The 22,051-nt window shown below is 42.0% G+C and overlaps 4 protein-coding genes across 10 annotated transcripts in view; 1 reads left to right on the top strand and 3 right to left on the bottom strand.

The window, feature by feature from the left end:
• The window catches only part of LOC122147410 (thymosin beta-a-like), a 3,802-nt gene extending 3,090 nt beyond the window's left edge, over positions 1-712 (bottom strand). Inside the window, exon 1 of the mRNA XM_042769781.1 lies at positions 556-712. The gene's annotated coding sequence lies outside the window, so the exon portion shown is untranslated. The remainder of the gene's footprint in view (positions 1-555) is intronic.
• A 1,369-nt stretch (positions 713-2,081) lies between these two features.
• On the bottom strand, positions 2,082-5,999 carry LOC109101459 (solute carrier family 25 member 53-like). 6 transcript variants are annotated; one of them, XM_042769780.1, is made up of 4 exons: positions 5,865-5,975; positions 4,702-4,729; positions 4,400-4,422; positions 2,082-3,150 (listed from the first exon to the last, which is right to left on the bottom strand). In XM_042769780.1, the coding sequence occupies exon 4, from the start codon at positions 3,140-3,142 to the stop codon at positions 2,249-2,251; it is 894 nt and encodes a 297-aa protein (XP_042625714.1). In that variant the 5' UTR covers positions 3,143-3,150; positions 4,400-4,422; positions 4,702-4,729; positions 5,865-5,975; the 3' UTR covers positions 2,082-2,248. The 6 variants fall into 6 exon arrangements, with proteins under 6 accessions (XP_042625714.1, XP_018970368.1, XP_018970367.1 ...); XM_019114823.2 differs by lacking the exon at positions 5,865-5,975 and adding an exon at positions 4,816-5,043; XM_019114822.2 differs by lacking the exon at positions 5,865-5,975 and adding an exon at positions 4,842-5,043.
• Positions 6,000-13,472: 7,473 nt separating this feature from the next.
• On the bottom strand, positions 13,473-18,137 carry LOC109101815 (ribose-phosphate pyrophosphokinase 1). 2 transcript variants are annotated; one of them, XM_042769777.1, is made up of 7 exons: positions 17,784-18,137; positions 17,002-17,185; positions 16,741-16,839; positions 15,817-15,941; positions 15,567-15,740; positions 15,327-15,486; positions 13,473-14,066 (listed from the first exon to the last, which is right to left on the bottom strand). In XM_042769777.1, the coding sequence occupies exons 1-7, from the start codon at positions 17,903-17,905 to the stop codon at positions 13,974-13,976; spliced, it is 957 nt and encodes a 318-aa protein (XP_042625711.1). In that variant the 5' UTR covers positions 17,906-18,137; the 3' UTR covers positions 13,473-13,973. The 2 variants fall into 2 exon arrangements, with proteins under 2 accessions (XP_042625711.1, XP_042625712.1); XM_042769778.1 differs by lacking the exon at positions 17,784-18,137 and adding an exon at positions 17,444-17,571.
• A 1,474-nt stretch (positions 18,138-19,611) lies between these two features.
• LOC109101460 (BTB/POZ domain-containing protein KCTD12-like) lies at positions 19,612-21,156 on the top strand. The gene has a single exon (XM_042769779.1). The coding sequence runs from the start codon at positions 20,161-20,163 to the stop codon at positions 20,983-20,985; it is 825 nt and encodes a 274-aa protein (XP_042625713.1). The 5' UTR covers positions 19,612-20,160; the 3' UTR covers positions 20,986-21,156.
• Positions 21,157-22,051: the final 895 nt, after the last annotated feature.

The raw sequence follows: 22,051 nt of genomic DNA, 5'->3' as shown, positions 1-22,051 counted from the left end.
AAGTGTGCTCATGAATTTCTATCACCACGATCCAGTCTTCACGTCTTCACCACACCCAGAGTGACTGGCGCCAAATCTCTGGGATTTTGTAACACTGCCAGATACTTCAAATATTTGAATGTTTGAAACGTTCCAACAGCGCTAAACAGTTGCAGGGTTATTCTAACTGTGTATAGCGCTTTTATGCGCCATAAGAATTAATGACAGATTGCGCAACCCAAAGGTACACGCACACACACACACACACACACACACACAAACTACGCATACTGCATTGACAGGTGTGCATATGCTGTCCTGCCTTGACGTTTCACTCTCTACATTACTATACCTATTAAATCTATAATTAAATTTAAACGTATATGTCTCATGTTTGCAATTTTATAATGTGCCTGCACACTTTTATAGAAACACATCCGTTTTAATTTAGAATGCGTGCATAGTATCGAAACAATGAGAAAAATGTTATGATATGAAACGGTCTAGTACAGCAAAATATATATTTTTTTTATCAGATTAAATAAGCACATAATCTGGTGCATTAAAGAGCCTCACCTGGCGCTGTCCTCGGGACTGGATCTGTTACACTGGATCTGTTAGTCTGAGTCTCTGTGCGCTGGTTAAGGTGGACTGCTGCTTTAAATACTGGCCATCACAGCGCAACAGCACGGGTCTAATCCGCTCGCGCTGATTGGCTCGAGCTCTCACCACTGTATTCTGATTGGATAAACGCGCAGCGCTTCTGCATTGTGATTGGACAAACCTGCAGCGCAGTGCAGTAACGGTGAGAGAGATCTTATAAAAGGAAAACGAATGTTACAGTTAAAACAGTGAACGTGTTTCTAGACACCTCGACTCAAAATAATGCAGCTGATGCAGATGGTCTACCTACAGAGAGAGAGAGAGAGAGAGAGAGAGAGAGAGAGAGAGAGAGGGGATGTGACTCTATCAGCAGCGCCATCTCGTGGCCATGAACTCCTTCAGATGCTGGAGATATTTCTGCAGCTGGACACTGTCGGATGCTGATGCAAAATCCTCAATGAACGCCGATTCAGGTTCTCTTTAAAGGAGAAGAGAGAGGAGCCTTTTAAATTTAATTCACTTAAGAGCCCATCTGCTGCAATAGGACTTTCACAAGACCTTCTTTTAAATTTTGTTTGAATTATAATGGATCAAAACCCGATTTGATCTACATAAAAAGTGGTAAAACACACATATTTTCAAAAGAATACAGTTAAAGCTATAGTTCACCTTAAAATGGAAATTTGCTGAAAATGTGTTCACCCTCAGGCCATCATCCGAGATCAGGATGAGTTTGTTTCTTCATCAGGTTTGTAGAAATGTAGCACTGCATCAGTGTCTCATCAATGGATGCTCTGCAGTGAATGGGTGCCGTCAGAATGAGAGTCCAAACAGCTGATAAAAACATCACAATAATCCACAAGTAATCCACAGCACTCCAGTCAATCAGTGAACATCTGAATAATACAAAAGCTGAAACACATCCAGCATTAAGACGTTTTTAACTCAAATAAATAGAGTCTATAATCCATAATAACACTTCCTCCAGTGAAAAAGTGTTCTGGTGTGAATCAGGAGAGAAATCTGCACAGATCAAGCAGCGTTTAAACAGCTCTAAACAAATATGTGTCTGGATTTTGATGTGAGAGACAACAGCAGATACACTTTTTCACTGGAGGAAGTGTTATTATGGATTATAGACTCTATGTATTTGAGTTAAAAACGTCTTAATGCTGGATGTGTTTCATCTCATTCTTCTCCAGATGCAACCCATTCACTGCAGGAGCATCCATTGTGATGAGACAGCTGGACTGCATTGATCTCCTTTAAGAGAAACATTTATGATTGTTATCTATTAAAAAACAAACTCATCCTAATCTCAGATGAACTGAGGGTGAACACATTTTCAGCAAATGTTCATTTTCGATCTCCTTTAAGAGAAACATTTATGATTGTTATCTATTAAAAACAATAGCAGCTTCAAACAAATTATAGTTAAGTTTGCACAGGCTCTAGACAAACAGTATTTGTAGTGGACTAAGAAGCAAAACAGGCAAACATTTTCCCTTAATTGCATGTGGATCGTTTCACATTTTTAATAGAACTAAGCACCTGTACAGTTTCATTCCTTTACATTGGCTATACAGTATACATGTCAACTCATGCATCATTACTGCAGCAGTGAATACATCAGTTCTGTCAGGTGTGTTCTAAACAGCATCGTCTGTTAATCTGAGGTTCTGGAGAGCCTCTTCAGCTGGTCGTAGATGGCAGTGGTGATTCCCCACGTGATGCAGGAGCGGAAGATCACCAGCGATCCTCCACGGTACAGAAGAACCAGCCTGCGCTGACGGGCCGCCCAAAGCCTCTGCCAGCTGCCTTTAACCCCTCCGCCCCCTCCGTCCACCTGGGCCTGCATGTTCGCCACCAGCACAGAGAGCGGGTACAGCGGCAGACTGATCACCACTGAGTTCAACACACCAGTAATAAAGGAGGACGCTACAGGAGCACAGCCTCCAGCCCGGAGAGTCTCAGACACGGGGTCCTTCAGCCCAAAATACAGGCTGCTCCCCAAGGCATTACGGACGAGTATAGGCAGAAAGGCAGTGTAGTACCCTGACGCCAACGGTTTTGAGGCAAGTTTGCGCAGTATGCTTCTTAATGTAGGAAGGCTAGTGTCATTCCCGCTGTTCTGCAGGACGTTCTGCACGCGCTCAAATGGGCAAAAGAGCACGGCCTCCAGCACACCTGCCCCCAAACCTGCCAGAGCAGGGAGGGCCGTCCTGGGAGCAGGACACGTGTCCCAGAGTGACAGCTGCTGCAGGAAGGTGTCCTGGAGGCCGAACAGCAGCGTCCCGTTCAGAGACCTCATCAGTAAAGGTGGAGCCACACCGCGGTACAGTTTGACCGGACCCTCCCTGAGCAGCTGGGCCACCGCTTCTCGCACTAAAGTGCTGTGCAGCTGCTGGCGGAAGACGGTCTTGTACAGAGGGAAGGTGATGACGGTGGTCAGCGTGGAGATGAGGCTCGACGTCCCTCCGTGCAAGTAGCTGCGAAACCAGACCATAGAGTCTGCAGGCTCCCGAGCGGCTTCCTGGTTGTGATGCGCATTACTTCCCATCTCTGATTCTGCAGGAAAGAGTCAAATTACATGAATGCTCTTAACATGATAACATGAGTGCATGTCATCTGCTTTCACAGAAAATAGCTTGCTTAAGCGTTGCCAAATCAGGATAGCAATGGTTTTATAAGAAAATCCTTTTGTTTTGTAACGTCTGTTGGATAAACTAGTGAACACAAAGCCACACAATTGAGTAAACATTGAAAGTAGGCACTGTAATTTGTTTTATTATTTTTTTTTTCTTTTGCATGTTCATTTGTAACTGATTAATTTTTGCTGTAAGCCTTCAAATGGCCCATAGTAATCTTAAATACAGATGTGTTGTGGAAGATGGCAGATTCCAGTTAGTTATAGTGCAGTGGCTGTAATGACTCTCTATTTACCCGGAACTAAGAGAGACCTAAAAGATGATTTTCCTACATTTATCTGATTTTGACATCTGTAACTTATTCCTGAACTCTGTAATGTCCAGTACACAGAGCGCTGTTGTACTATGGCACTAAAGTGAGAACTGCAACAGCACACACCTTCAGTGAAGGGACATTAAATGTAGAGTGTACCCCAAACTTAGCAGGACCATCCCAAAAGTGCTCATCCTCTCAGGTGCACAAACATGCATCCATCCAACTCTAGGTGGCGCTATAATAGGGCAATTTGCATTTTGAAACATAAATGTGAAACCCTTTTTTTATTTTTTCTCCAGCCCAACAAAAACTATACACACATGACATTCAGCGGATGCTCACTAAGTTGTATTAACATTGCACCTATAGGGGGCGCTACAGCTGGTATTCCTGCAGGATCTGTGAAGTTTAAAACTGGTACGAATCGTCTTTGGTGGGCTTTCTGACATATCCTCTAACATATCCTTCCAAGAGTAAGTCTTTCTGAGGAAACATGGCTTAGTTCAGGGGTCTCCAAACTCGGTTCTGGAAGTTTCTGTAGTAGTAAGAGCTTGATAAGCTGGTGCAGGTGTGTTTGATGGGGGCCCAGTCTGGAGACCCCTGGCTCAGTTTCATCAATTTCAATGGGAATGATCATGTTACTGCTGTCATCCACCAGAGGGAGCCACGGGGAATTATTTAATAGATTCTAGGAGCACTAAAATGCATATAAAATAATTCTAGCTTATTATATAGTTTAGTTTAACATAATCAGTTTGCAAAGAAATCTGTGGTCTCCAAAAGGTCATTAAATGTTATCTTAAATTTTTTTTTTAATATAAATCCTTATGATGTCGAAAACATATCTAGTTACCTGATTCATCTGTTACTGTCCAGCTAAAACAAAGAGGAAATATTATTTGTGGCTTTTAACACACAGAATAATAATTGCATAAAAAGACATGGCCATTGTACGGCTGATAATATTTGTCTTTACTGAGTATTATATGTTTAATAATTTTAAGCTTTGTGATGTTTCCAACTGTAGTAGTGATCGTTAAGGAATATATCTTTATGTTCAGAGGGTGTAAAATGATGACACTGCATTCGCTTTAAACATCAAACCCGCCCTGAACACGTTGATCGGAGTAAACAACAGCCAGTATACATCCTTACCTTTGGAGATGTCTCCGTAATTTTTTTCCTGTAAAAAGACAAATAAACAGATTAACAGCGATGCATCGACTGACAAGAAAGTGACACGAAAGGAAAAATTAAATGTGAGCGCACAATGTATGTTATAATCTATTTCCCACCGCTTCCTCCGGTCTGCGCGTCTTCTGAGTGTGACGCGCTGTCGCTTTAAGAACAAACGTGCGTTATTTCCATGAAAAACACATGTAGGATCTGAGATATAATAGATACTAGTCTCTATCATCAAATTAAAAATGCATTCCGTTATCCGGTGTCTTGACGCCCCACTGGCTCCTGTGACGCGACGCGACGCCCTGCTTCCGACAATTCACAAAATCTAAATAACACAATTAGCGCATTGTTTTTAATATGTTCTTGAAAACCTTGTACACCAACAATTAGCGCATTGTTTTTAATTATATATACCTATACACACATATACATCGATTTTTTGTTTTTGTTTAAATCTTGATATAATGTTCTTGAAAACCTTGTACACCAGCCATTCTCAGTTACTCACCTCTTCTTCTCTTTTTATGTTTGTGCACCTTCACTTCCACAAACTACTTCCTTACCAGATTAACAAAAGCAACGTTTGTTTTCAAATAATTCCACTCTTCTTGGTAGAATGCATTTAAAAAAGGAATATATGAACTATAAGACGTGTTTCAAGAATGTGAACGCAACATAATGCCAAAGCAGTTTAATAATAAATTTAGCCTAGTATTCTGAAACACGACCCTGGAGCACAAAACCAGTCTTAAGTGTCGATTTTTCGAAAGTGAGATTTATACATCATCTGAAAGCTGAATAAATCATCTCTCCATTGACGTGTGGTTTGTTAGGAGGACAATATTAGGCCGAAATACAACTATTTGAAAATCTGGAATCTGAGGGTGCAAAAAAATCTAAATATTGAGAAAATCACCTTTAATGTTGTTCAGATGAAGTCCTTAGCAATGCATATTACTAATCAGAAATTAAGTTTTATATATTTACGGTAAGAAATTTACTAAATATCTTCATGGAACATGATCTTTCCCAGCCGGCATTTCAACGTTGAAACAACGTGAGGTAGCCTACCGGTTTTTCAATTTTGCGAATTGGATCAACGTTGATAGTGTGACGCTGTTTCACCGTCTTACCTTCATCAGGGGTGAATTATGGTCTTTCTGTAGATCTTGGATTAACGTTGAATTAGGCGTTGATTTTGCAAAGTGAATCAGCGTTGATAGTGTGACATTGTTTCACCGTCGTACCTTGCACCATGTGTAATACACAACTGTATGTTCAACTAGAGCCTAGTTTGCATTTAGATCAACACTGTACATTATAAAGGTTAAACATCAACTGACTGGCAGCAATGGCTTTACAATCAACTTCAATAAACTACCACATGCTATAAATTGTAAAACAGCAGTTTTATTTTGGAAACATACTGTATAAAACAGATGGAAATAATCCCAAACTTTATTTTGCTGTGTTTATGCATGGATGTATTGTTATAATCCAAATACAATAATATTTAAAGGTTTTTGTAAAATAATATGCATATTTTGTGCTGCACTTGCAAGAGAAACCCTTGTACCTTTATGACTGAAACCAGTTGATCTTTTATTTTGGTGGAAAACTATAGTTTCTGTAAAAAACATTTTAATAAAGTGTCTCATTACAAGAGATGTGTACATTTGTGCACAGAAAATGTGTTGAACCGTTCAAGAATGAAACCTGCACCCAGGGGCTCTGTAAGGGGAGGGAAGGTAAGGACGATTCCAAGGGTCCAGTGTTTTGGGGGGCGATTTCTAACGAGGGGAAACCCCCCCGGACTGTGTTTTTTTTTTTTACCGCGGGGAACGCGGAAAGGGATTTCTACAGAGGGGGACTCTAATATTGTTAGAACCAACAGCCTCATGCAAATAGTGTGGTTGTGCTTCAGGTGACCCTCGAAAGTGTCCCAGCTCTAGGTCCTTTCTGACGCCGTCCCCTCCACTCTCTTTCTGTACTGTCCTGTATAAACAAACACAAAAACACCAAAAATAAATCCTCATAAAATATCAACTTTGATATTGTGAAATATATTTCACTGAAAACTGAAGGCAAAACAAATCACACAATATTTTCAGTTTACAGTTCAATAACAGTGGGATTGGAAACAAAGTCCACAACAATATACATTAAACACTTATTTAATGTATTCAGATGAAAGTTTACAATATTAACAAATTATTCACAAGCAGTGTTTTCAGAGCCCCCAGTTACACTGTTTTAATCAGAACCCTAACTATATAGTGTATTTGGTAAAACAAGTAAAATCAAATTAAGTACATTTTTATTAAACTAAGTAAAATCACAACCTATCACAAAAGGTCACTGAATCTCTACCAGAAGCGACAGTGCAATGCAGCACATGAACAATTCCTTATCAATGAGCCAATAATAAGCCGGATCCTTGATGACTCTATAAGGGGAAAGAAGAAATGGTTTACTGAAAAGTTCTTAAAAAGCAGGATTTCATTTTATACCATTTCTTTAAACCAGTGTTTCTCAAACTTTTCATACCAAGTACCACTTCAGAAAATATTTGGCTCTCTAAGTTCCACCATAATGACCAACATTAAATTTCAGCAGCGTAATAGGCCTAACTATTCAGCTACAGCTCTGCAGTTCAAAAATTAGGCAGTTTTATTCCTAATAAGAATATTTATTGTTGTCAGCCACTTTAACATTGTAAATACACAATTTGAGCATTAACACTGCACTGTGATTACATACAGGTAAAGGAAAAACATTATGATTAAATTAAAATGTGTTATAACAAAAGTTACATAACGCTCTCGGTTACTAACGTAACGTCTGTTCCCAGAGATCAGGGAACGAGACATTGCTATGGGAATAACCCTTTTCTCCAAATTCTACTGAAGCCTTATTGAATCACACCAGTGAAACTGGCCAATGGCGTTCAAGCACGCGAAATATGAGGGCCCCCCCACTCTATATAAAGCAGCACTTGTACATCATTCATCCAGAATCTTGACTGAAGCACTTGGCATTCTAAGATCCTGAGCTAGGTGACACGGCAATAAGAGCAATGTCTCGTTCCCTCATCTCAGGGAACCGAGGTTACGTTAGTAACCGAGAGCGTTCCCTTTCGATGTGGTCACTCTACATTGCTATGGGAATGTAAAAAAACCTGCCGTGTCACAGCGATGGAGCCTGGCTCGAACTAATTATGTCAAGTTTCATATACGGAACTGTAATGAGAGTGGCAATGATATTGGCGCTCACGTTAAACACAGCTCAGGTCTACAGGACCTAGTCGAAACCATGTAACAGTCAAGGGGGGCGCAGCAACTAAATGATACCGCATCACACCAGGGGCGGAGTTAATGCTGGCGAAAGTTATGTGTTATGATGCAATGGCCGTACCGGTGCTCAAATAAGTAGAGTATGATGTTGATCATGTCCTTAAAGACGTCATGAACAATATCATAACAATGTGATCAGCTGATAGGGACAGCTTTGAATTAGTGGTACGTCAATACAGGGGTGTATACGACCTAGTAGAAACCACTGAGGCAAGCAGCTCAGATCATAACTTAGCTGCACGCACTGACAGCCCATGTGAGGCAAGCGATGACACATCTAGGTTATAAAACCTAGCGAAAGTGCTGCGTGATGGCCAACCTGCTGCCATGCAAATGTACTGAATAGATATGCCATTTGCCCAGGCCCACAAGGACGCGAGTCCGCGGGTTAAGTGGGCCTGAACCCCTATAGGACATTTCATGCCCTTAGTGCCAAAAGATAAATCAATTGCGTCGACGATACAGTGTGACAGCCTTTGCTTGGACACAGGCAGGCCTTTTGTGCACCCTCCAAAGCATACATACAACTAGATGCTCCAAGAGCCTGAACTGTATAGAGCGCTCAGTATAAATGCACACTGCACTTACAGGGCACAGCAAAAGTGTATTGAGCAGCTCTGGCCCGGCCAGTGTTTCTGGGCGGAAAGCAGATAGTGTTATGACCTGTGCTTTAAAAAAACACTAAAGCAACATAACCACATAACATTCTACCAGGCTTTAAGCTGAGTCTGCAATCACCTGTCCCAAACTCAATACACGAGTTGTCAATTGACAGTGCCTGCAGGTCCCCAGCTCGCTTAACAGAGGACAGCGCGAGCAGGAGTGCTGTTTTGAAAGAGAGCGCACGCAAGCTAGCTGATTGTATGGGCTTGAACAGGCCTTTTTTTTTTTTTTTTTTTTAAAGGAAGGCAAGAATTATTACTCTCCATTAATGTGCGTAAAGACATCTAGCAGAAGGAGACCTAGCCTCAGACATAGTGTTCAACACGCGCTGAGTAAGTGCATCCGTTACAAGCAAGCTCCGTTCGAGCAGCCAGACATGAAGAAGGCTCCATGACTCTGGATTTGGATGCTATATGGTTAACTGTGCTTGAGAGAGGAGGTCTCTCTTCAGTGGGATAGACGACGGGGGGATACCAGCATCTCCACCAGTTCTGGGTACCACGGCTGATTGGGCCATTTCGGTGCCACTAACAGAATAGATTTACTTTCCTCTCTGATTTTGCAAAGCACGAGAGGCGGAAGTTTCCTTGGAGGAAAAGCATACTTGCTTTTCGGCTAGCTGTGAGCTAGTGCATCCACTCCCAGTGGACAGTGTGTCAGTGAATAAAACAGTGGGCGGTGAGTGTTTTCCGCTAATGCCAAGAGATCCACCTCTGCCCTGCCGAATACACTCCAAATCATATTGACTTTAAAAGGGTGTAATCTCCACTCTCTGTGGATTACCCTGCCCTCAACAGTAAACCCACGCCGTGATTCAGGCGTCTGGGGACATGTACTGCCCGGATGGAGAGGTGTCAATCTGCCCACAGAAGAAGGTCTCTTGCCAGCCGCAGCAGCAGCCACAAGCTCACGCCCCCTTGGTGATTTATAGACGCTACAAATGTCATGCTGTCCGTCCTGATGAGAACGTGACAGTGGAGAATGTCCGGGAGAAAGCACTCGAGCACTAGGTGTACAGCACGGAGCTCCAGACAGTTTATGTGCCACAACTTCTCTGTTTCTGACCACGTCCCGAAGGCTGGTCTGCCGTTGCATGCGGCTTCCCAGCCCATGCTCCATGCATCTGTTGTAACAGTCTTTCTCTTGATCACTTGGCCAATAAGAACACCCCGGCGATACAGAGTCATATCGCGCCAAGGGGTCAGTGCAACCCAGCACTCGCGCATCACTTTGATACACAAGGTGCCCGTGCGCCATCCGCTCTGTGGCACCCGGCACTTTAGCCAGAGCTGAAGCGCTCGCATATGTAGGAGCTCTAGTTTGCACACTGTCGAGGTGGCAGCCATCTGGCCGAGCGTCCTCTGAAAATATTTCAGCGGGGGAGAGTGCCCTCACTTTAAGACTGCGAGAGAAGCTGATCAGTTTTTGTGAGCGCTCCTCCGACAGACACGCTCACATATTGATTGAATTCAGCTCCAGTTCTAAAAGGGAAACGTCCTGGCTCTGTACCAGCATGCTCTTTGTCATATTCAGTCAGCCCTAAAAGCTCTGAAGATGAGCGAGGAGTCTGAACTTGTTGCTGAACAGCGTGCTCAGGGTAGTGCTCAGGGTGGTTGTATATTTCCTCTAGTGGAACTGAGGCGTTTCGCTCCCGTACAGTGGTCATTAACACACCGTTGAAATGGGGCAGCCTGCAGAAGAACTGAAGCATGTAGCCATTCTTTATTGATTTCATAAGAAACTCTGATACCCCTGGCAGTGCCTGCCACACTTCTGTGAGGGATAACTCGCCGTTGGGGGGGCGGGGAGTTTAATACCACATGAGTGTGAGAGTGAGTGATGGGGGAGAGAGGAGTGAGAGGAGGAGAATTGCTCCGATACTGAGGTGAGTTTTGTATGTTTTTTGACTTTATTGCATTGCATAGTGGAATCGTCAAACACAAACATAACAATTGCTCTCGCCATCTGCAACAGGCAGGGGCGTGGTGAACACACACAGCGGAGCGAGCAGACTTTTTCAGATTTCCTCCTCCGAGAGACAGCATCAGGAACGCGGCTTTGATTCTTGTACCGGTGTCCTGCTGTCTCTGTCAGGGTGGGGTCTCTGGCCCTGACCGCACTTCGTCCAAGGCTGTCTTGGTCTCACCGCCGGCTTATGTTTGCGCCGAACAGCAGCAGAAGAAGCGGTTTTCCCGCACGCTGTGCTGAGGATGAGAGGGAACACGCAGGAAGGTTTGCGCCAGCGCGTTTTGGCAGGAAGTGGCTAATAGCCTTTGACTGTTTCTGCTCCGTGAACGTCTCTACCGCTGCTCCGAAGAGACCTGAGGGATTCACGGGAGCATCCAGAAGTCCCGATCTCGATATTTTTATTTTTTTGTCCCTTTGAACACTTCAGGGTCTGGCCCGTCCTCTTCCAGAGACTTGAGCAGCTTGACCTGATACACCTGGAGTATCGCCATCACGTGCAGTGCTTTAAGCTGCTTGGCCCGCCGCAGAGAAAGCCTTGCCGGCGAAGTTTACAGTGGCGCGGCAAGGTTCAGAGGGGAGAGGCATGTTGTTCACTCTCCAGTTCGCTGCGGCTGAAGGACAGAGATGGGCGACAATGGCTTCTTCCACAGGGGGAGTTTAACATACCCCATTTGGTCAGTGCCACCCAGAGAAGACAGGATGGAGGATCCCGGGTTTTGTGCACTCGACTGGTGAGCGGCGTGTCCTTTTGGCCACGATCCAACTGGAGGTACCACTCATCCAGACGGTTTCTGGCCAGCTTGGCAGGAGGCGCCCACTCCAAACCGAGCTCATCAACTGCCTTGGACAGGACACTAAGGAGCTCAACATCACTATAATTGCGGTCCCCTGCGACGCTGCTATGGGGCTCAGTGTAATCCAGTGGGCTGTTAGACCACTCCTTTCTCGCAGATGCTGCCATCAAATTGGCATCATCCTCCTCTTCAGCGCCCTGCATGACACCACATCTTGAGCAATGGGGGAGAGGCGGAGAACAGCGGTCTATTAAGCTCCCTGGAAGGGGACCTGCAGCAGGGGGGTGAGGAGCGTGTGGGCACTGAGCAGGTGCGGGCTCGTCACCTGACTCTGACACTTTCCTCCTTGGCTCGAAGAGGCTGCAGAGGAAGAGCGCGGCAGGGCTTGTTTGGCGAGTTCATCGCCTTGGATGATGGGCACATGGAGCTTGAGAGTCAGGAGGCTCATATCCCCGCAGTGGGGGCAGTCCGACCACCCAAGCGCCGCTTTTCCGTGAGCGCGACCCATCAGAGAGTCATCCTTGTTTATGATGCCCACCAGAACACAGCAGGGGAAGAGAAGGCGTGTCTGCTGCAGCGTGTAGATCACGATGAGTAGTCTTGTTGATAGGCTTCTTACTTCTCATAGAAGATTGGCTGAAGAAAAAGATTCTAAATGGATGACGTACAAGCTGTACTTAAATGTAAAAAAAAAGATTAAACTAAAGATCGAAGATTACACTAAAGTGTATTAACATGCATACCACTAGAGGGAGCTTTGAGTACCACGGCTTTAAACAATCCTAATTCATTTTTTAAATTCATTCCCATTCAGAAAACATGAACATAGTATGTTACCTTTGAGACTATTATAAGATTAAAAAAATAAATAACACACCTAATGCATGGGATTCATATCAGGAAAATGTGAAAAAATTTCTAAAAGACATAACTTAACGTACCAGCAAAACAACATCAGATGAGCATCTAACTTGAGCATCTGTGATAAAGCAATACAAAAATTCACACACATGTATTTATCTTCTGCAGGTTATATGTCCTTTACCCATTTGTAAACTCTGGTAACGTTATACTTTTCTGTTTTCGAAAGATAATAAAGATAGTGATTTTCTTACCTCATTTTACCAGGCCCTCGAAGAACACATGTGACCCTTCTTGTGTTCACATTACAGTTTTTGTTCTCCATTGACGTCACGACTCAAATTCGCTCAAAATAAAAAAAAATTAACAGGCAAATATTAAATAATTCGGGACCGACCGAGCAGTTACAACGAGCAGCAGCTCACAGGCAGCCGCCTCACTCACAGAAAGACGATAATAATGGTCATATTTTCAAATTTAGAAAGGTGCGAACCGTTTCATTGTCCAGTTTCCTGGATGACAGCCAGATTAACCAATCATGATCAAAGCAATAAAGTAAAACAACCAATAGGAATTGTTTCGGCGTGGTAGCGCAGTGAAATGTATTTAGTTGTATTGCTGTAAATGATGATAATATTTAACATATACCTTTAGATTTTAGAATAGGTATCTTGATTAAAATATTGTAAAATGCTATTAAAATAATAAAAATCTTAAATAATTTAAAAAGGCAGACATTTATTTTGTATGCTGTTGAAGACATTAAGCTGATTCAACATACAGATCTTATAAAAAAAAAATACTTTGATTTACAAGTATTTTTTTAAACCTTTTTCAACCATTTAGCATTAAACATTTTCAACGTTGTTTCAACTGACCTTATTTCAACCATATTTTAACGTTGAAGGTCGGTCATGTGCCGGCTGGGTTACTTAATATCCTAATGATTGTTGGTAATAAAGAAAAATCAATAATTTTGACCCATGCAATGTATTTTTGGCGATTGCTACAAATATACCCCAGCGACTTAAGACTGCTTTTGTGCTCCAGGGTCACAAATGATTTGAAGATATCAATGAAATCAGCACACAGGAGAGAGATCTGAGGGCTATCAGAATGGCATAATGTAACCAAAATGATATTTTTTATTCAAAGAAATGTTCATGTACAAAGAGTTATTAAAAACATAATTGAAAAGCAAAACCAGTTAAGTGAAATAAAACCAATTTTTGTTAAGAATCTACCGTTGAACTGCGGCCTGCGAAGTGCACGAGCTAAAAACTACATCTTAAAACTCAGAAGAAAGCCTGTCCACCGATTTTCTTCAAAAATGATTTCCAAGTCATTTCTCCGCCGCTTCATTCATCAAGTGACTTTACTTTTCTCAAAGCACAGGAATTAATACAAATGGATGCAAATAAATAAAATGAGGTTGTGACTGGTTCTGGCTCCGGTTAACCTTACGTCTAACTTCCGCAGTCACAGAGCGTAACAGAGATTTGGTGAAAACGGGTTTGAGGGAGGATTGATGAAGGCTCTGGGGACACATTCACTCGTTCAGATGAAGGAGGGAGCGGCTCCTGGTCTGGTCGCGGTGAACACCTTACAAAGGAACGTGGCTGAACAGATACGACACGGACTCGCCGTTGTGCGTCCTGCGGATGGCCTCGGCGAGGATCATGGAAATGTCGATGACCTGCAGACATCAGTGAAGCACAAAGAAAACCTGCATGACACGATCCCAAAAGCATTTGAAAAGAGCACACACCAAGAACAGGACTGTCTGTGTTACAGGGTACGACGTCTGATTTTCTTCAGATTGTATGTTTTTGGCTGATTCTTGACTTGAACACGGACACCAAAGCAAAGGAGATTCTGCACTAATTTGATCTAATATTTCATGCATTTTAAAATGGTATACAGTGCAGGTCAAAAGTTTGGAAACATTACTATTTTTAATGTTTTTGAAAGAAGTATCTTCTGCTCATCAAGCCTGCATTTATTTGATAAAAAATACAGAAAAAAACAGTAATATTGTGAAATATTATTACAAGTTAAAAAAAATAGTTTTCTATTTGAATATACTTAAAAAAAAGAATGTATTCCTGTGATGCAAAGCTGAATTTTCAGCATCATTACTCCAGCCTTCAGTGTCACATGTAACATCCAGTCTATCACATGATCATTTAGAAATCATTCTAATATTCTGATTTATTATGAGTGTTGGAAACAGTTCTGCTGTCTAATATATTTGATGAATAAAAGGTTAAAAAGAACTGCATTTATTCAAAATAAAAAAAATTCCTAATAATATATATTCTAATAATATATTTTCTTTACTATCACTTTTTATCAATTTAACACAACCTTGCTGAATAAAAGTATTGATTGTATTTAAAAAAAAAAGAAAAAAAAAAAAAACCCCAAATTACTGTCCAGTAGTGTATATTGTTATTACAAAATATTTATATTTTAAAAACATAGCTTCTTTTTTTTTTTTTTTACTTTTTATTCATCAAAGTATCCTAAAAAAGTATCACATGTGCTTAAAAAATATTAAGCAGCAGAACTGTTTCCAACTTTGATAATGAATCATCATATTAGAATGATTTCTAAAGGATCATGTGATAATGATCCTAAAAATTCAGCTTTGCATCACAGAAATAAATGATAATTTAAAGTATAATAAATTTAAAAACAATTATCTTAAATTGTAATAATATTTCACAATATTACTGTTTTTTTCTGTATTTTTGATCAAATAAATGCAGGCTTGATGAGCAGAAGAGACTTCTTTCAAAAACATTAAAAATAGTAATGTTTCCAAACTTTTGACCTGTACTGTAGATTGATGTAGCAAATAAGCGCTGATAACAATAGTTATTGACCTATATTCTCTGTTTTGATAAAACACTGTGCTGATTCAGTACAGACTGAATAGTACTTCCAGACAAACCTGTATTTTGGGACAGTGCTTCATCTTCTCCTCCTGAGGAATCGTGTTGGTCACCACTACGGCCTCGAAGCAGGCGTTGTTGATGCGTGAAATGGCTGGTCCAGAGAAGATGCCGTGGGTGAGGATGGCATACACCTTAACGGCTCCTGCTGATATTAACCTGAACACACACACACACACAGAGAGTTACGCCTGGTGAAGCACTCAGTGTTCGTGTTATTATTGCCATTAGCGTCTCACTTATCAACAGCGTGGCAGACGGTGCCGCAGGTGTCCGCCATATCATCCACCAGTATGGCCACCCGGTCTTTCACATCTCCCACCAGAACCATGCGGTCCACCTCGTTGGCCTTCTTCCTTTCTTTGTGAATGAGGGCGAAGTCAACATTGAGCCTGTCTGCGATGGAGGTGACCCTGTCGATGGAGAAACAGAGCTCAGGGGTCAGGCACCACACACATTAAACAGGCAGTGACGCGGACGCCTGCAGACCTCTTGGCTCCTCCAGCGTCAGGAGACACGATCGTGCAGTTTTTCCACTCGGGGATGTTCTCCTTGATCCACTTCAAAACGGCAGGCTCTGCATACAAGTTGTCCACTGGTATGTCAAAGAAGCCCTAAAAAGGTGGAAAGCAGTATCACTGACCTATAATTCTAACCTTTGACATCTGATGCATTTCCAAGAGATGCACGTGGCACCAGCAACACCAAGATCATGGGTTTGATTCCCACAGAAATCAGATAACTGATAAAACATATCCTCTCAGTGCAATGCAAGCTGCTTTGGATAAAAGAAAGCGTCCAGCAAATGCATGAATGCAAATGTTAATGTAGGCATTCGGGATTGCTGAATAATAATATGTATGCACGATATATCGGCCATCATATCGGTACTGGCTGATAAATGTACATTTTTCTTATCATCGATGTATTTGCATATCAATGCATTTTGATTCTTTACACATGACTTGTTTGCATTATTTGATTTATTCTTAAGACTTTCTTTATTTTTTTTTATTTGATAAGGAAAGTAGGTAATCGGTAATAATTTTAAAACTTAAAGACGAGGCTTCTGTACTGTATATGTCTGATTTATGTTGAAGTGCTTGGGACAGGGCTTTTAATGGTGAGACCGGGCTCACACAAATTATAGAAAAATTTAGATTTAGATTTATTGGCCAACATATCAGTTATCAGCTTTCAAATATAAAGAATTATCGGTTATCGGTATTCGCCAAAGTTTTCATTTCAGTGCATCCCTAATATCTAGGTAGAAATTTTACAAAGACTCCCTTTTTTTCCCCATTATTCTTACTCTACACCAAAATTAACAAAAAACAAGGGAGTCGTGTTGGCAATACACTCAGCTAATTTGTGCAATTTTTATTTCTTAAACACATTTTGTTTAAAGCCCACCTGTATTTGAGATGCATGCAGATCCATGGTTATGATGTGGTCTGCACCAGACACCGACAGCATATTTGCCACCAACTTGGCAGAAATGGGTGCCCGACTCTGCAGAAAACAAAGGATAAGATCAAACATCTGGAGTGAAAGAGCGAAGATTCATTAAAGTGACACACGCAAATGACTTCCCATCAACAGCATGCACAAAAATTCTCCTCCTTTAACTTTCACTAACAGGCAATGGCACAGATTTCAAAGCCTTCGCCCCACCTTGTCCTTCTTGTCCTGCCGGGCGTAAGGGAAGCAGGGGATGACCGCTGTGACTCGGGAGGCCGATGCGATTTTGCAGGCGTTGATCATAATCAGAAGCTCCATAAGGTTATCGTTGATTTCACCACAGCCGCTCTGGACTATGTACACATCCTCTCCACGCACACTCTCTCCAATCTCCACACTGCAGAAGACAAACACAGACAGCAGTGTATCAGGATCTGCATTGACGTGTGTTCTTAACCTGACATCACACTGTAATAAAATCATGCAATCTTGGAGTAACATGTAAATAAAACTCGATCTGAATAGTGTAATCACTAAGTTGCATCGTAGTCAGTACTATTGCATTATGAAAGCATCACTGAAACATTAATAACACCATTGCATTTGTTTTGTATTAGTACAGTACAACATGAAAGCAAGCCATGAAATCAAATACTCTTTCTGAGCGTTCACACCGCAAACCGATAATCGGTGAAGCTCAAGTGAATGATTCGGAGTCACTGCGCTCTTTAATGTATGTCCATTCCCGCATAAGTGTTTAAATGACATTAAATTGCAATATTAGTCAGAAAATATAGGTTCACACTAAAGCAAATAGACGTCGCCTCGCTTGGGGTGCGGATGCACAGCTTTCTGGGAGTTGTAGTTCATTCAAACGCACGTGGAGCGCTGGCAGGCGCGGTCTGAACTACAGCTCCCAGCGGCCCGCGAGAAAAGGCGCTTCAACATGTTAAAGCATACACATAAAACACGTTCAGGCAATTTCCAGAACTCACCACGTCTCTTGGTTGCTAAACTTTTTCGTCACCACTTTTCCTAACTCCAGTCCGAGACGGTCCGCGATCTTCTGAGACAGATCCTGGTGGGAGCTGCCGCTGAAAATCTTGATATTTGGCATGTTTGTGTCAGTTCCGCGGAGATCAGAGAGAGTGCACGAGGGAATGGGATGTGTGCGCGTGAGCCGGAAACGGAGGATGGTGTATCGTTCAGATATCTGCTATCCGATGTCGATATTACCGGTAAAGTGTGAGTCGCCACTACCTTTCCGCCATAGTGGATTCTGGACGTGACGCGCGTGACGTCACACATCCGCGCGGACACACGTCACGTCTTCCTCTGCGTCTTCTACTGCGATGGTTAACAAAACAACTCATGGTCACCTACCGGACTCTATATATCTCTCTCTATCTGAATACACACTGAACACAGTGTTTCTGCCAGTCTGCCTCGTCTTTCCATCCACTCTAACACAGTCTCAAAGCACAGACTTCCATCAAAACAGACATGCATTGATTTTATCAATGAGTTGATTAGATATGCAATGTTGAGGAAAACATACTGTATCTCCAAATGCTTTTTAGATTTGACGTGTAATCCTTTGCAGTCATTAAATGAAGAGTTTATACTGCACATGTATTCTATATGCTTGCATATGTGACCTTAAAAGTGCAATGAATCGTTTCTGTGTAATTATAGTCTGACTAGTGGCTGTAATCATATAACCAATGAAAAGTGACTGTAATCTGATTATGAGCGTTTTAAAATGTAAACAAATCTAATTAGAAGTGCTATTTTTTGGACTTTGATCACGTACTCCAGATGATGTGTAATCAGTTACTACCAACACTGTTTATTACAAAAATGTTTTTAAACATATGCACAACTGCTTCAACATTTTCAGTTTGGCTGGGTCTCATTTACATTGTAGGGCGAAACACACGAGTGCACTGTCAGCATTTCTGATAAAATAGGAAGTAATTCACAAATGCCCTTGTAACTTGCTTTCATTCAGTGGAACAAAAGAGCCCTTCAAGGTTAGATTGAAGCTTCAGTAGCTTTTACCAAGAACCCTTTCTAGTACAGAGAGTGAACAAAAAAATGGAAAAATGCTGACAGTGAACTCTGAAGAGTGCAATGAATTTAAGTGCCTCTCTTCTGCACGGAGAAGCAAAGCTACGTCTATTTCAGTTTGATTTCATTTCACGTTTGCAATGTTAAATTAATTTAACACAGAAAAATATCCAGTTACCAGTAAAGATTAATAACTCGGTGCCTCTATCTCATTAATTTCTCTAAGTATTAGTTACCAAAGACAAACTCGTGTGTGTGTGTGTGTGGTGATTCTGAAACGTCTGGTCAGAGCTTTTTATCCACTAGATGTCAGTGTTACATTCCATTTTAATATTTTGTTTCAAATCTATTTCGTTGTGTTTTATTGGTACCTTCTAAACTTAGCAATCTGAATGTTGTTTAGATTGAAACGTTAACTAATGTGAACAGAATCCAGAAAACACCCCCAAACTGAATAATATTTGTAACAGCAATAATAATGTTAATAACAATGAATAAAAAATGCGATTGACAATAAAAACAATATTTTAGTAATATAAATAATAAGTACATAAGTAGATAGCCTTCATGCTTCATACATCTCCGAGTAAATAAAGTTTTATGAAATCCCTCAAAATGTATTATTCTCTGATTCGTTTGAAAGACAATAAAGTGTAAGGCTTTTGGTAATTAAACAAGTGCTTTCATCTCGTGTATGAAGCATTTCCGCGGGGGGCGGAGTCCGCGCTGATGACGTCGCGCTGTAGGGGCGTGGCCTACTCGAGGGAATATTATGGTCCGGTCGCGGTGCGCACAAAGCGAGAGAAAGCGCGAGACACTCAGCTTCATGACGCTTTAATATTGACATCGGTTTCTTCAGTGGACCTTTTACTGACATTTACTCAACAGGCGGCTCTTTAGATGGTATTCCCCCCCGTGCTTGTTCTGTGTGCCTCACGGTAGGTGTCTGAATCAGACCTTGTCTGTATGTTAAAGACCTTCGATCATGGACATGGACAACTGAAAGAGACATCGTCTGAAAACTCCGTGCAAAATCCATGCATCGTTTGACACTGGTGAGCTTTTCTGAGCCACGTGCGCAAATTGACATAATTTAAAACTCATTACTGATGGATTATTATGCATAAATTGTGTTTTGCGACTGTGATGGTGAAATGGAGACGTATTGTCAGTTCACTTGGATATATCTGGCATTACAATATTGATATTTAAACTCCACTTGCATTAGTGTACAAAGTGTGAGTTTCAAATTTTTTAAAGTTTTCCGTTCTTTCATCAAGTATTTGTCTTGTATTCTGAAATATGGCTTTAACTGCCAATGCTATTAGCCTTCCTGCCGAGGAACTGGCCTTTCCGGAAATTATTGAGCTGAACGTCGGGGGTCAGGTGTATATCACCCGCTACTCGACGTTAACAAGTGTGCCGGACTCGCTCCTGTGGGAGATGTTCAGCCAGAAGAGCACCAAGAGCTTGGCGCGCGACACAAAGGGTCGTTTCTTCGTGGACCGAGACGGATTCCTGTTCCGTTATATTCTGGATTACATGCGAGACCAGCAGCTCGTCCTTCCGGACCATTTCCCGGAGCGAGGACGGCTGCAGCGCGAGGCTGAGTTCTTCAACCTCCCCGAGCTGGTCAAGCTGCTGGCACCCAAGCTCAGTAAGCAGAACTCTCTGGGCGACGAGGGCTGCCAGAGCGACCCCGAGGAGCCCTCGCCCGGGGCTGACGTCGCCCGGAGCCTCGGGGCCGTGGCCTGCTCCAGCGACGGGAAGTGCTCCGGGTTCATCACCATCGGCTACCGCGGCTCCTACACTCTCGGCCGTGATAGCCAAACTGACGCCAAGTTCCGACGAGTGGCTCGGATTATGGTGTGTGGGAAGACGTCTCTCGCTAAGGAGGTTTTCGGGGAAACGCTGAACGAGAGCCGCGACCCCGATCGCCCGCCAGAGCGCTACACGGCGCGCTATTACCTGAAGTTTACTTTCCTGGAGCAGGCTTTTGACCGGTTAGCGGATGCCGGCTTCCACATGGTGGCTTGCAACTCCACGGGGACTTGCGCCTTCGCTCACGAGCAGACTGACGACAAAATCTGGGCCAACTACACCGAATACGTATTCTACCGTGAGTGATCTTAAACCTGCGTCTCCTCCCTGAGATCACCTGCGATAGATGTAGAAGCTCCTCGATCACCGTCCCCACCACCTTCACCAGACTTTCCCACATCAGAGCCCTTAATGCCTCCTCCCCGCGGCGCTCCAGTTACCTTTCTTCCCTTCAAACAAGCACCTCTTAACTTACCCTCGATGTGTTTTGTCGAGTTAAAAGTTGGAGATGAACTGCTAAACTAAGCTTGAGCCATTCGAAATAACTTCTCTTGTGTCACTCAAATTGGACATATTATAAAGGTTTTGAGCTGGTCATTTTTATGGTGTGTAACCCTTTAACGGGGCCAAAGGAGAGGGAATCCGCTAGGCTTTAAAAGGTTATAAAACCATACAGATAGATGCACTGTGAGACCAAAAGATGAAATAATGCAGAATATTTAAACTGGAAAAGCTGTTTTACATTGAATCGTTTCTAATGAATCGTGTCAAGGCAGGTTTTGGATTTAGTAGCCACAGAATGGTGTAACACCTGAAAGTTGGCTGTGTTATTAAGCTTTCAGTGTTTATTAGGTGTGTAAGAATACACTCATGTTTTATTTTTAGCCCCACCTGAGTCTCCAGTTGAGTTGAACAGCTATACTGCATCTGCGTTGTTTATTATGAATCATATATTTCAGTTGCTTACCATTAGTGTAAATTATTTTCAATTCTATAGTATTGTTGTTTTTTTTTGAGTTAGATGCTTCTTATTTTAATTTTTCTTATTTAATGATACATTTAAATGTTTATTTAAACTGATTATTTAGATGCATTCAGTGATGTTTAACACCATATATTTTTGATTATGAAGATGATATTAGTTATTTTGTGATTAAGTATATATTTCCTTCTTCATTAAATGTGATGCCATTGTTTTTTCACATTGAGTTAGTGATTTTAGAGCTTTAAAATGTCAGGTATTTCCTACAAACGCATTTGTTGTAACCCCAAGCCAGAATGAACGGAAACACAGGCACAAAATCTCACAGTGGAGTTTAGTTATGAGATGTCATTTGGGATAATTCATATCAACCAGTAATTTATTTTATGT

This window comes from Cyprinus carpio, chromosome A14 (assembly GCF_018340385.1).
Source record: "Cyprinus carpio isolate SPL01 chromosome A14, ASM1834038v1, whole genome shotgun sequence".
In the NCBI taxonomy this organism is placed as follows: Eukaryota; Metazoa; Chordata; class Actinopteri; order Cypriniformes; family Cyprinidae; genus Cyprinus; species Cyprinus carpio.
This window is presented reverse-complemented; position numbering and strand designations above follow the sequence as displayed.

Coding starts and splice junctions, on each gene's coding strand:
- LOC109101459 (XM_019114820.2), bottom strand. Junction 3,151..4,701: donor TTACGGAGACATCTCCAAAG/GTAAGGATGTAT, acceptor TCTTTCCTGCAG/AATCAGAGATGGGAAGTAAT.
- LOC109101815 (XM_042769777.1), bottom strand. CDS start 17,905: ATGCCAAATATCAAGATTTTCAGCGGCAGCTCCCACCAGGATCTGTCT. Junction 17,186..17,783: donor TTTAGCAACCAAGAGACGTG/GTGAGTTCTGGA, acceptor TGTCTTCTGCAG/TGTGGAGATTGGAGAGAGTG. Junction 15,942..16,740: donor TGCATGCATCTCAAATACAG/GTGGGCTTTAAA, acceptor CCACCTTTTTAG/GGCTTCTTTGACATACCAGT.
- LOC109101460 (XM_042769779.1), top strand. CDS start 20,161: ATGGCTTTAACTGCCAATGCTATTAGCCTTCCTGCCGAGGAACTGGCC.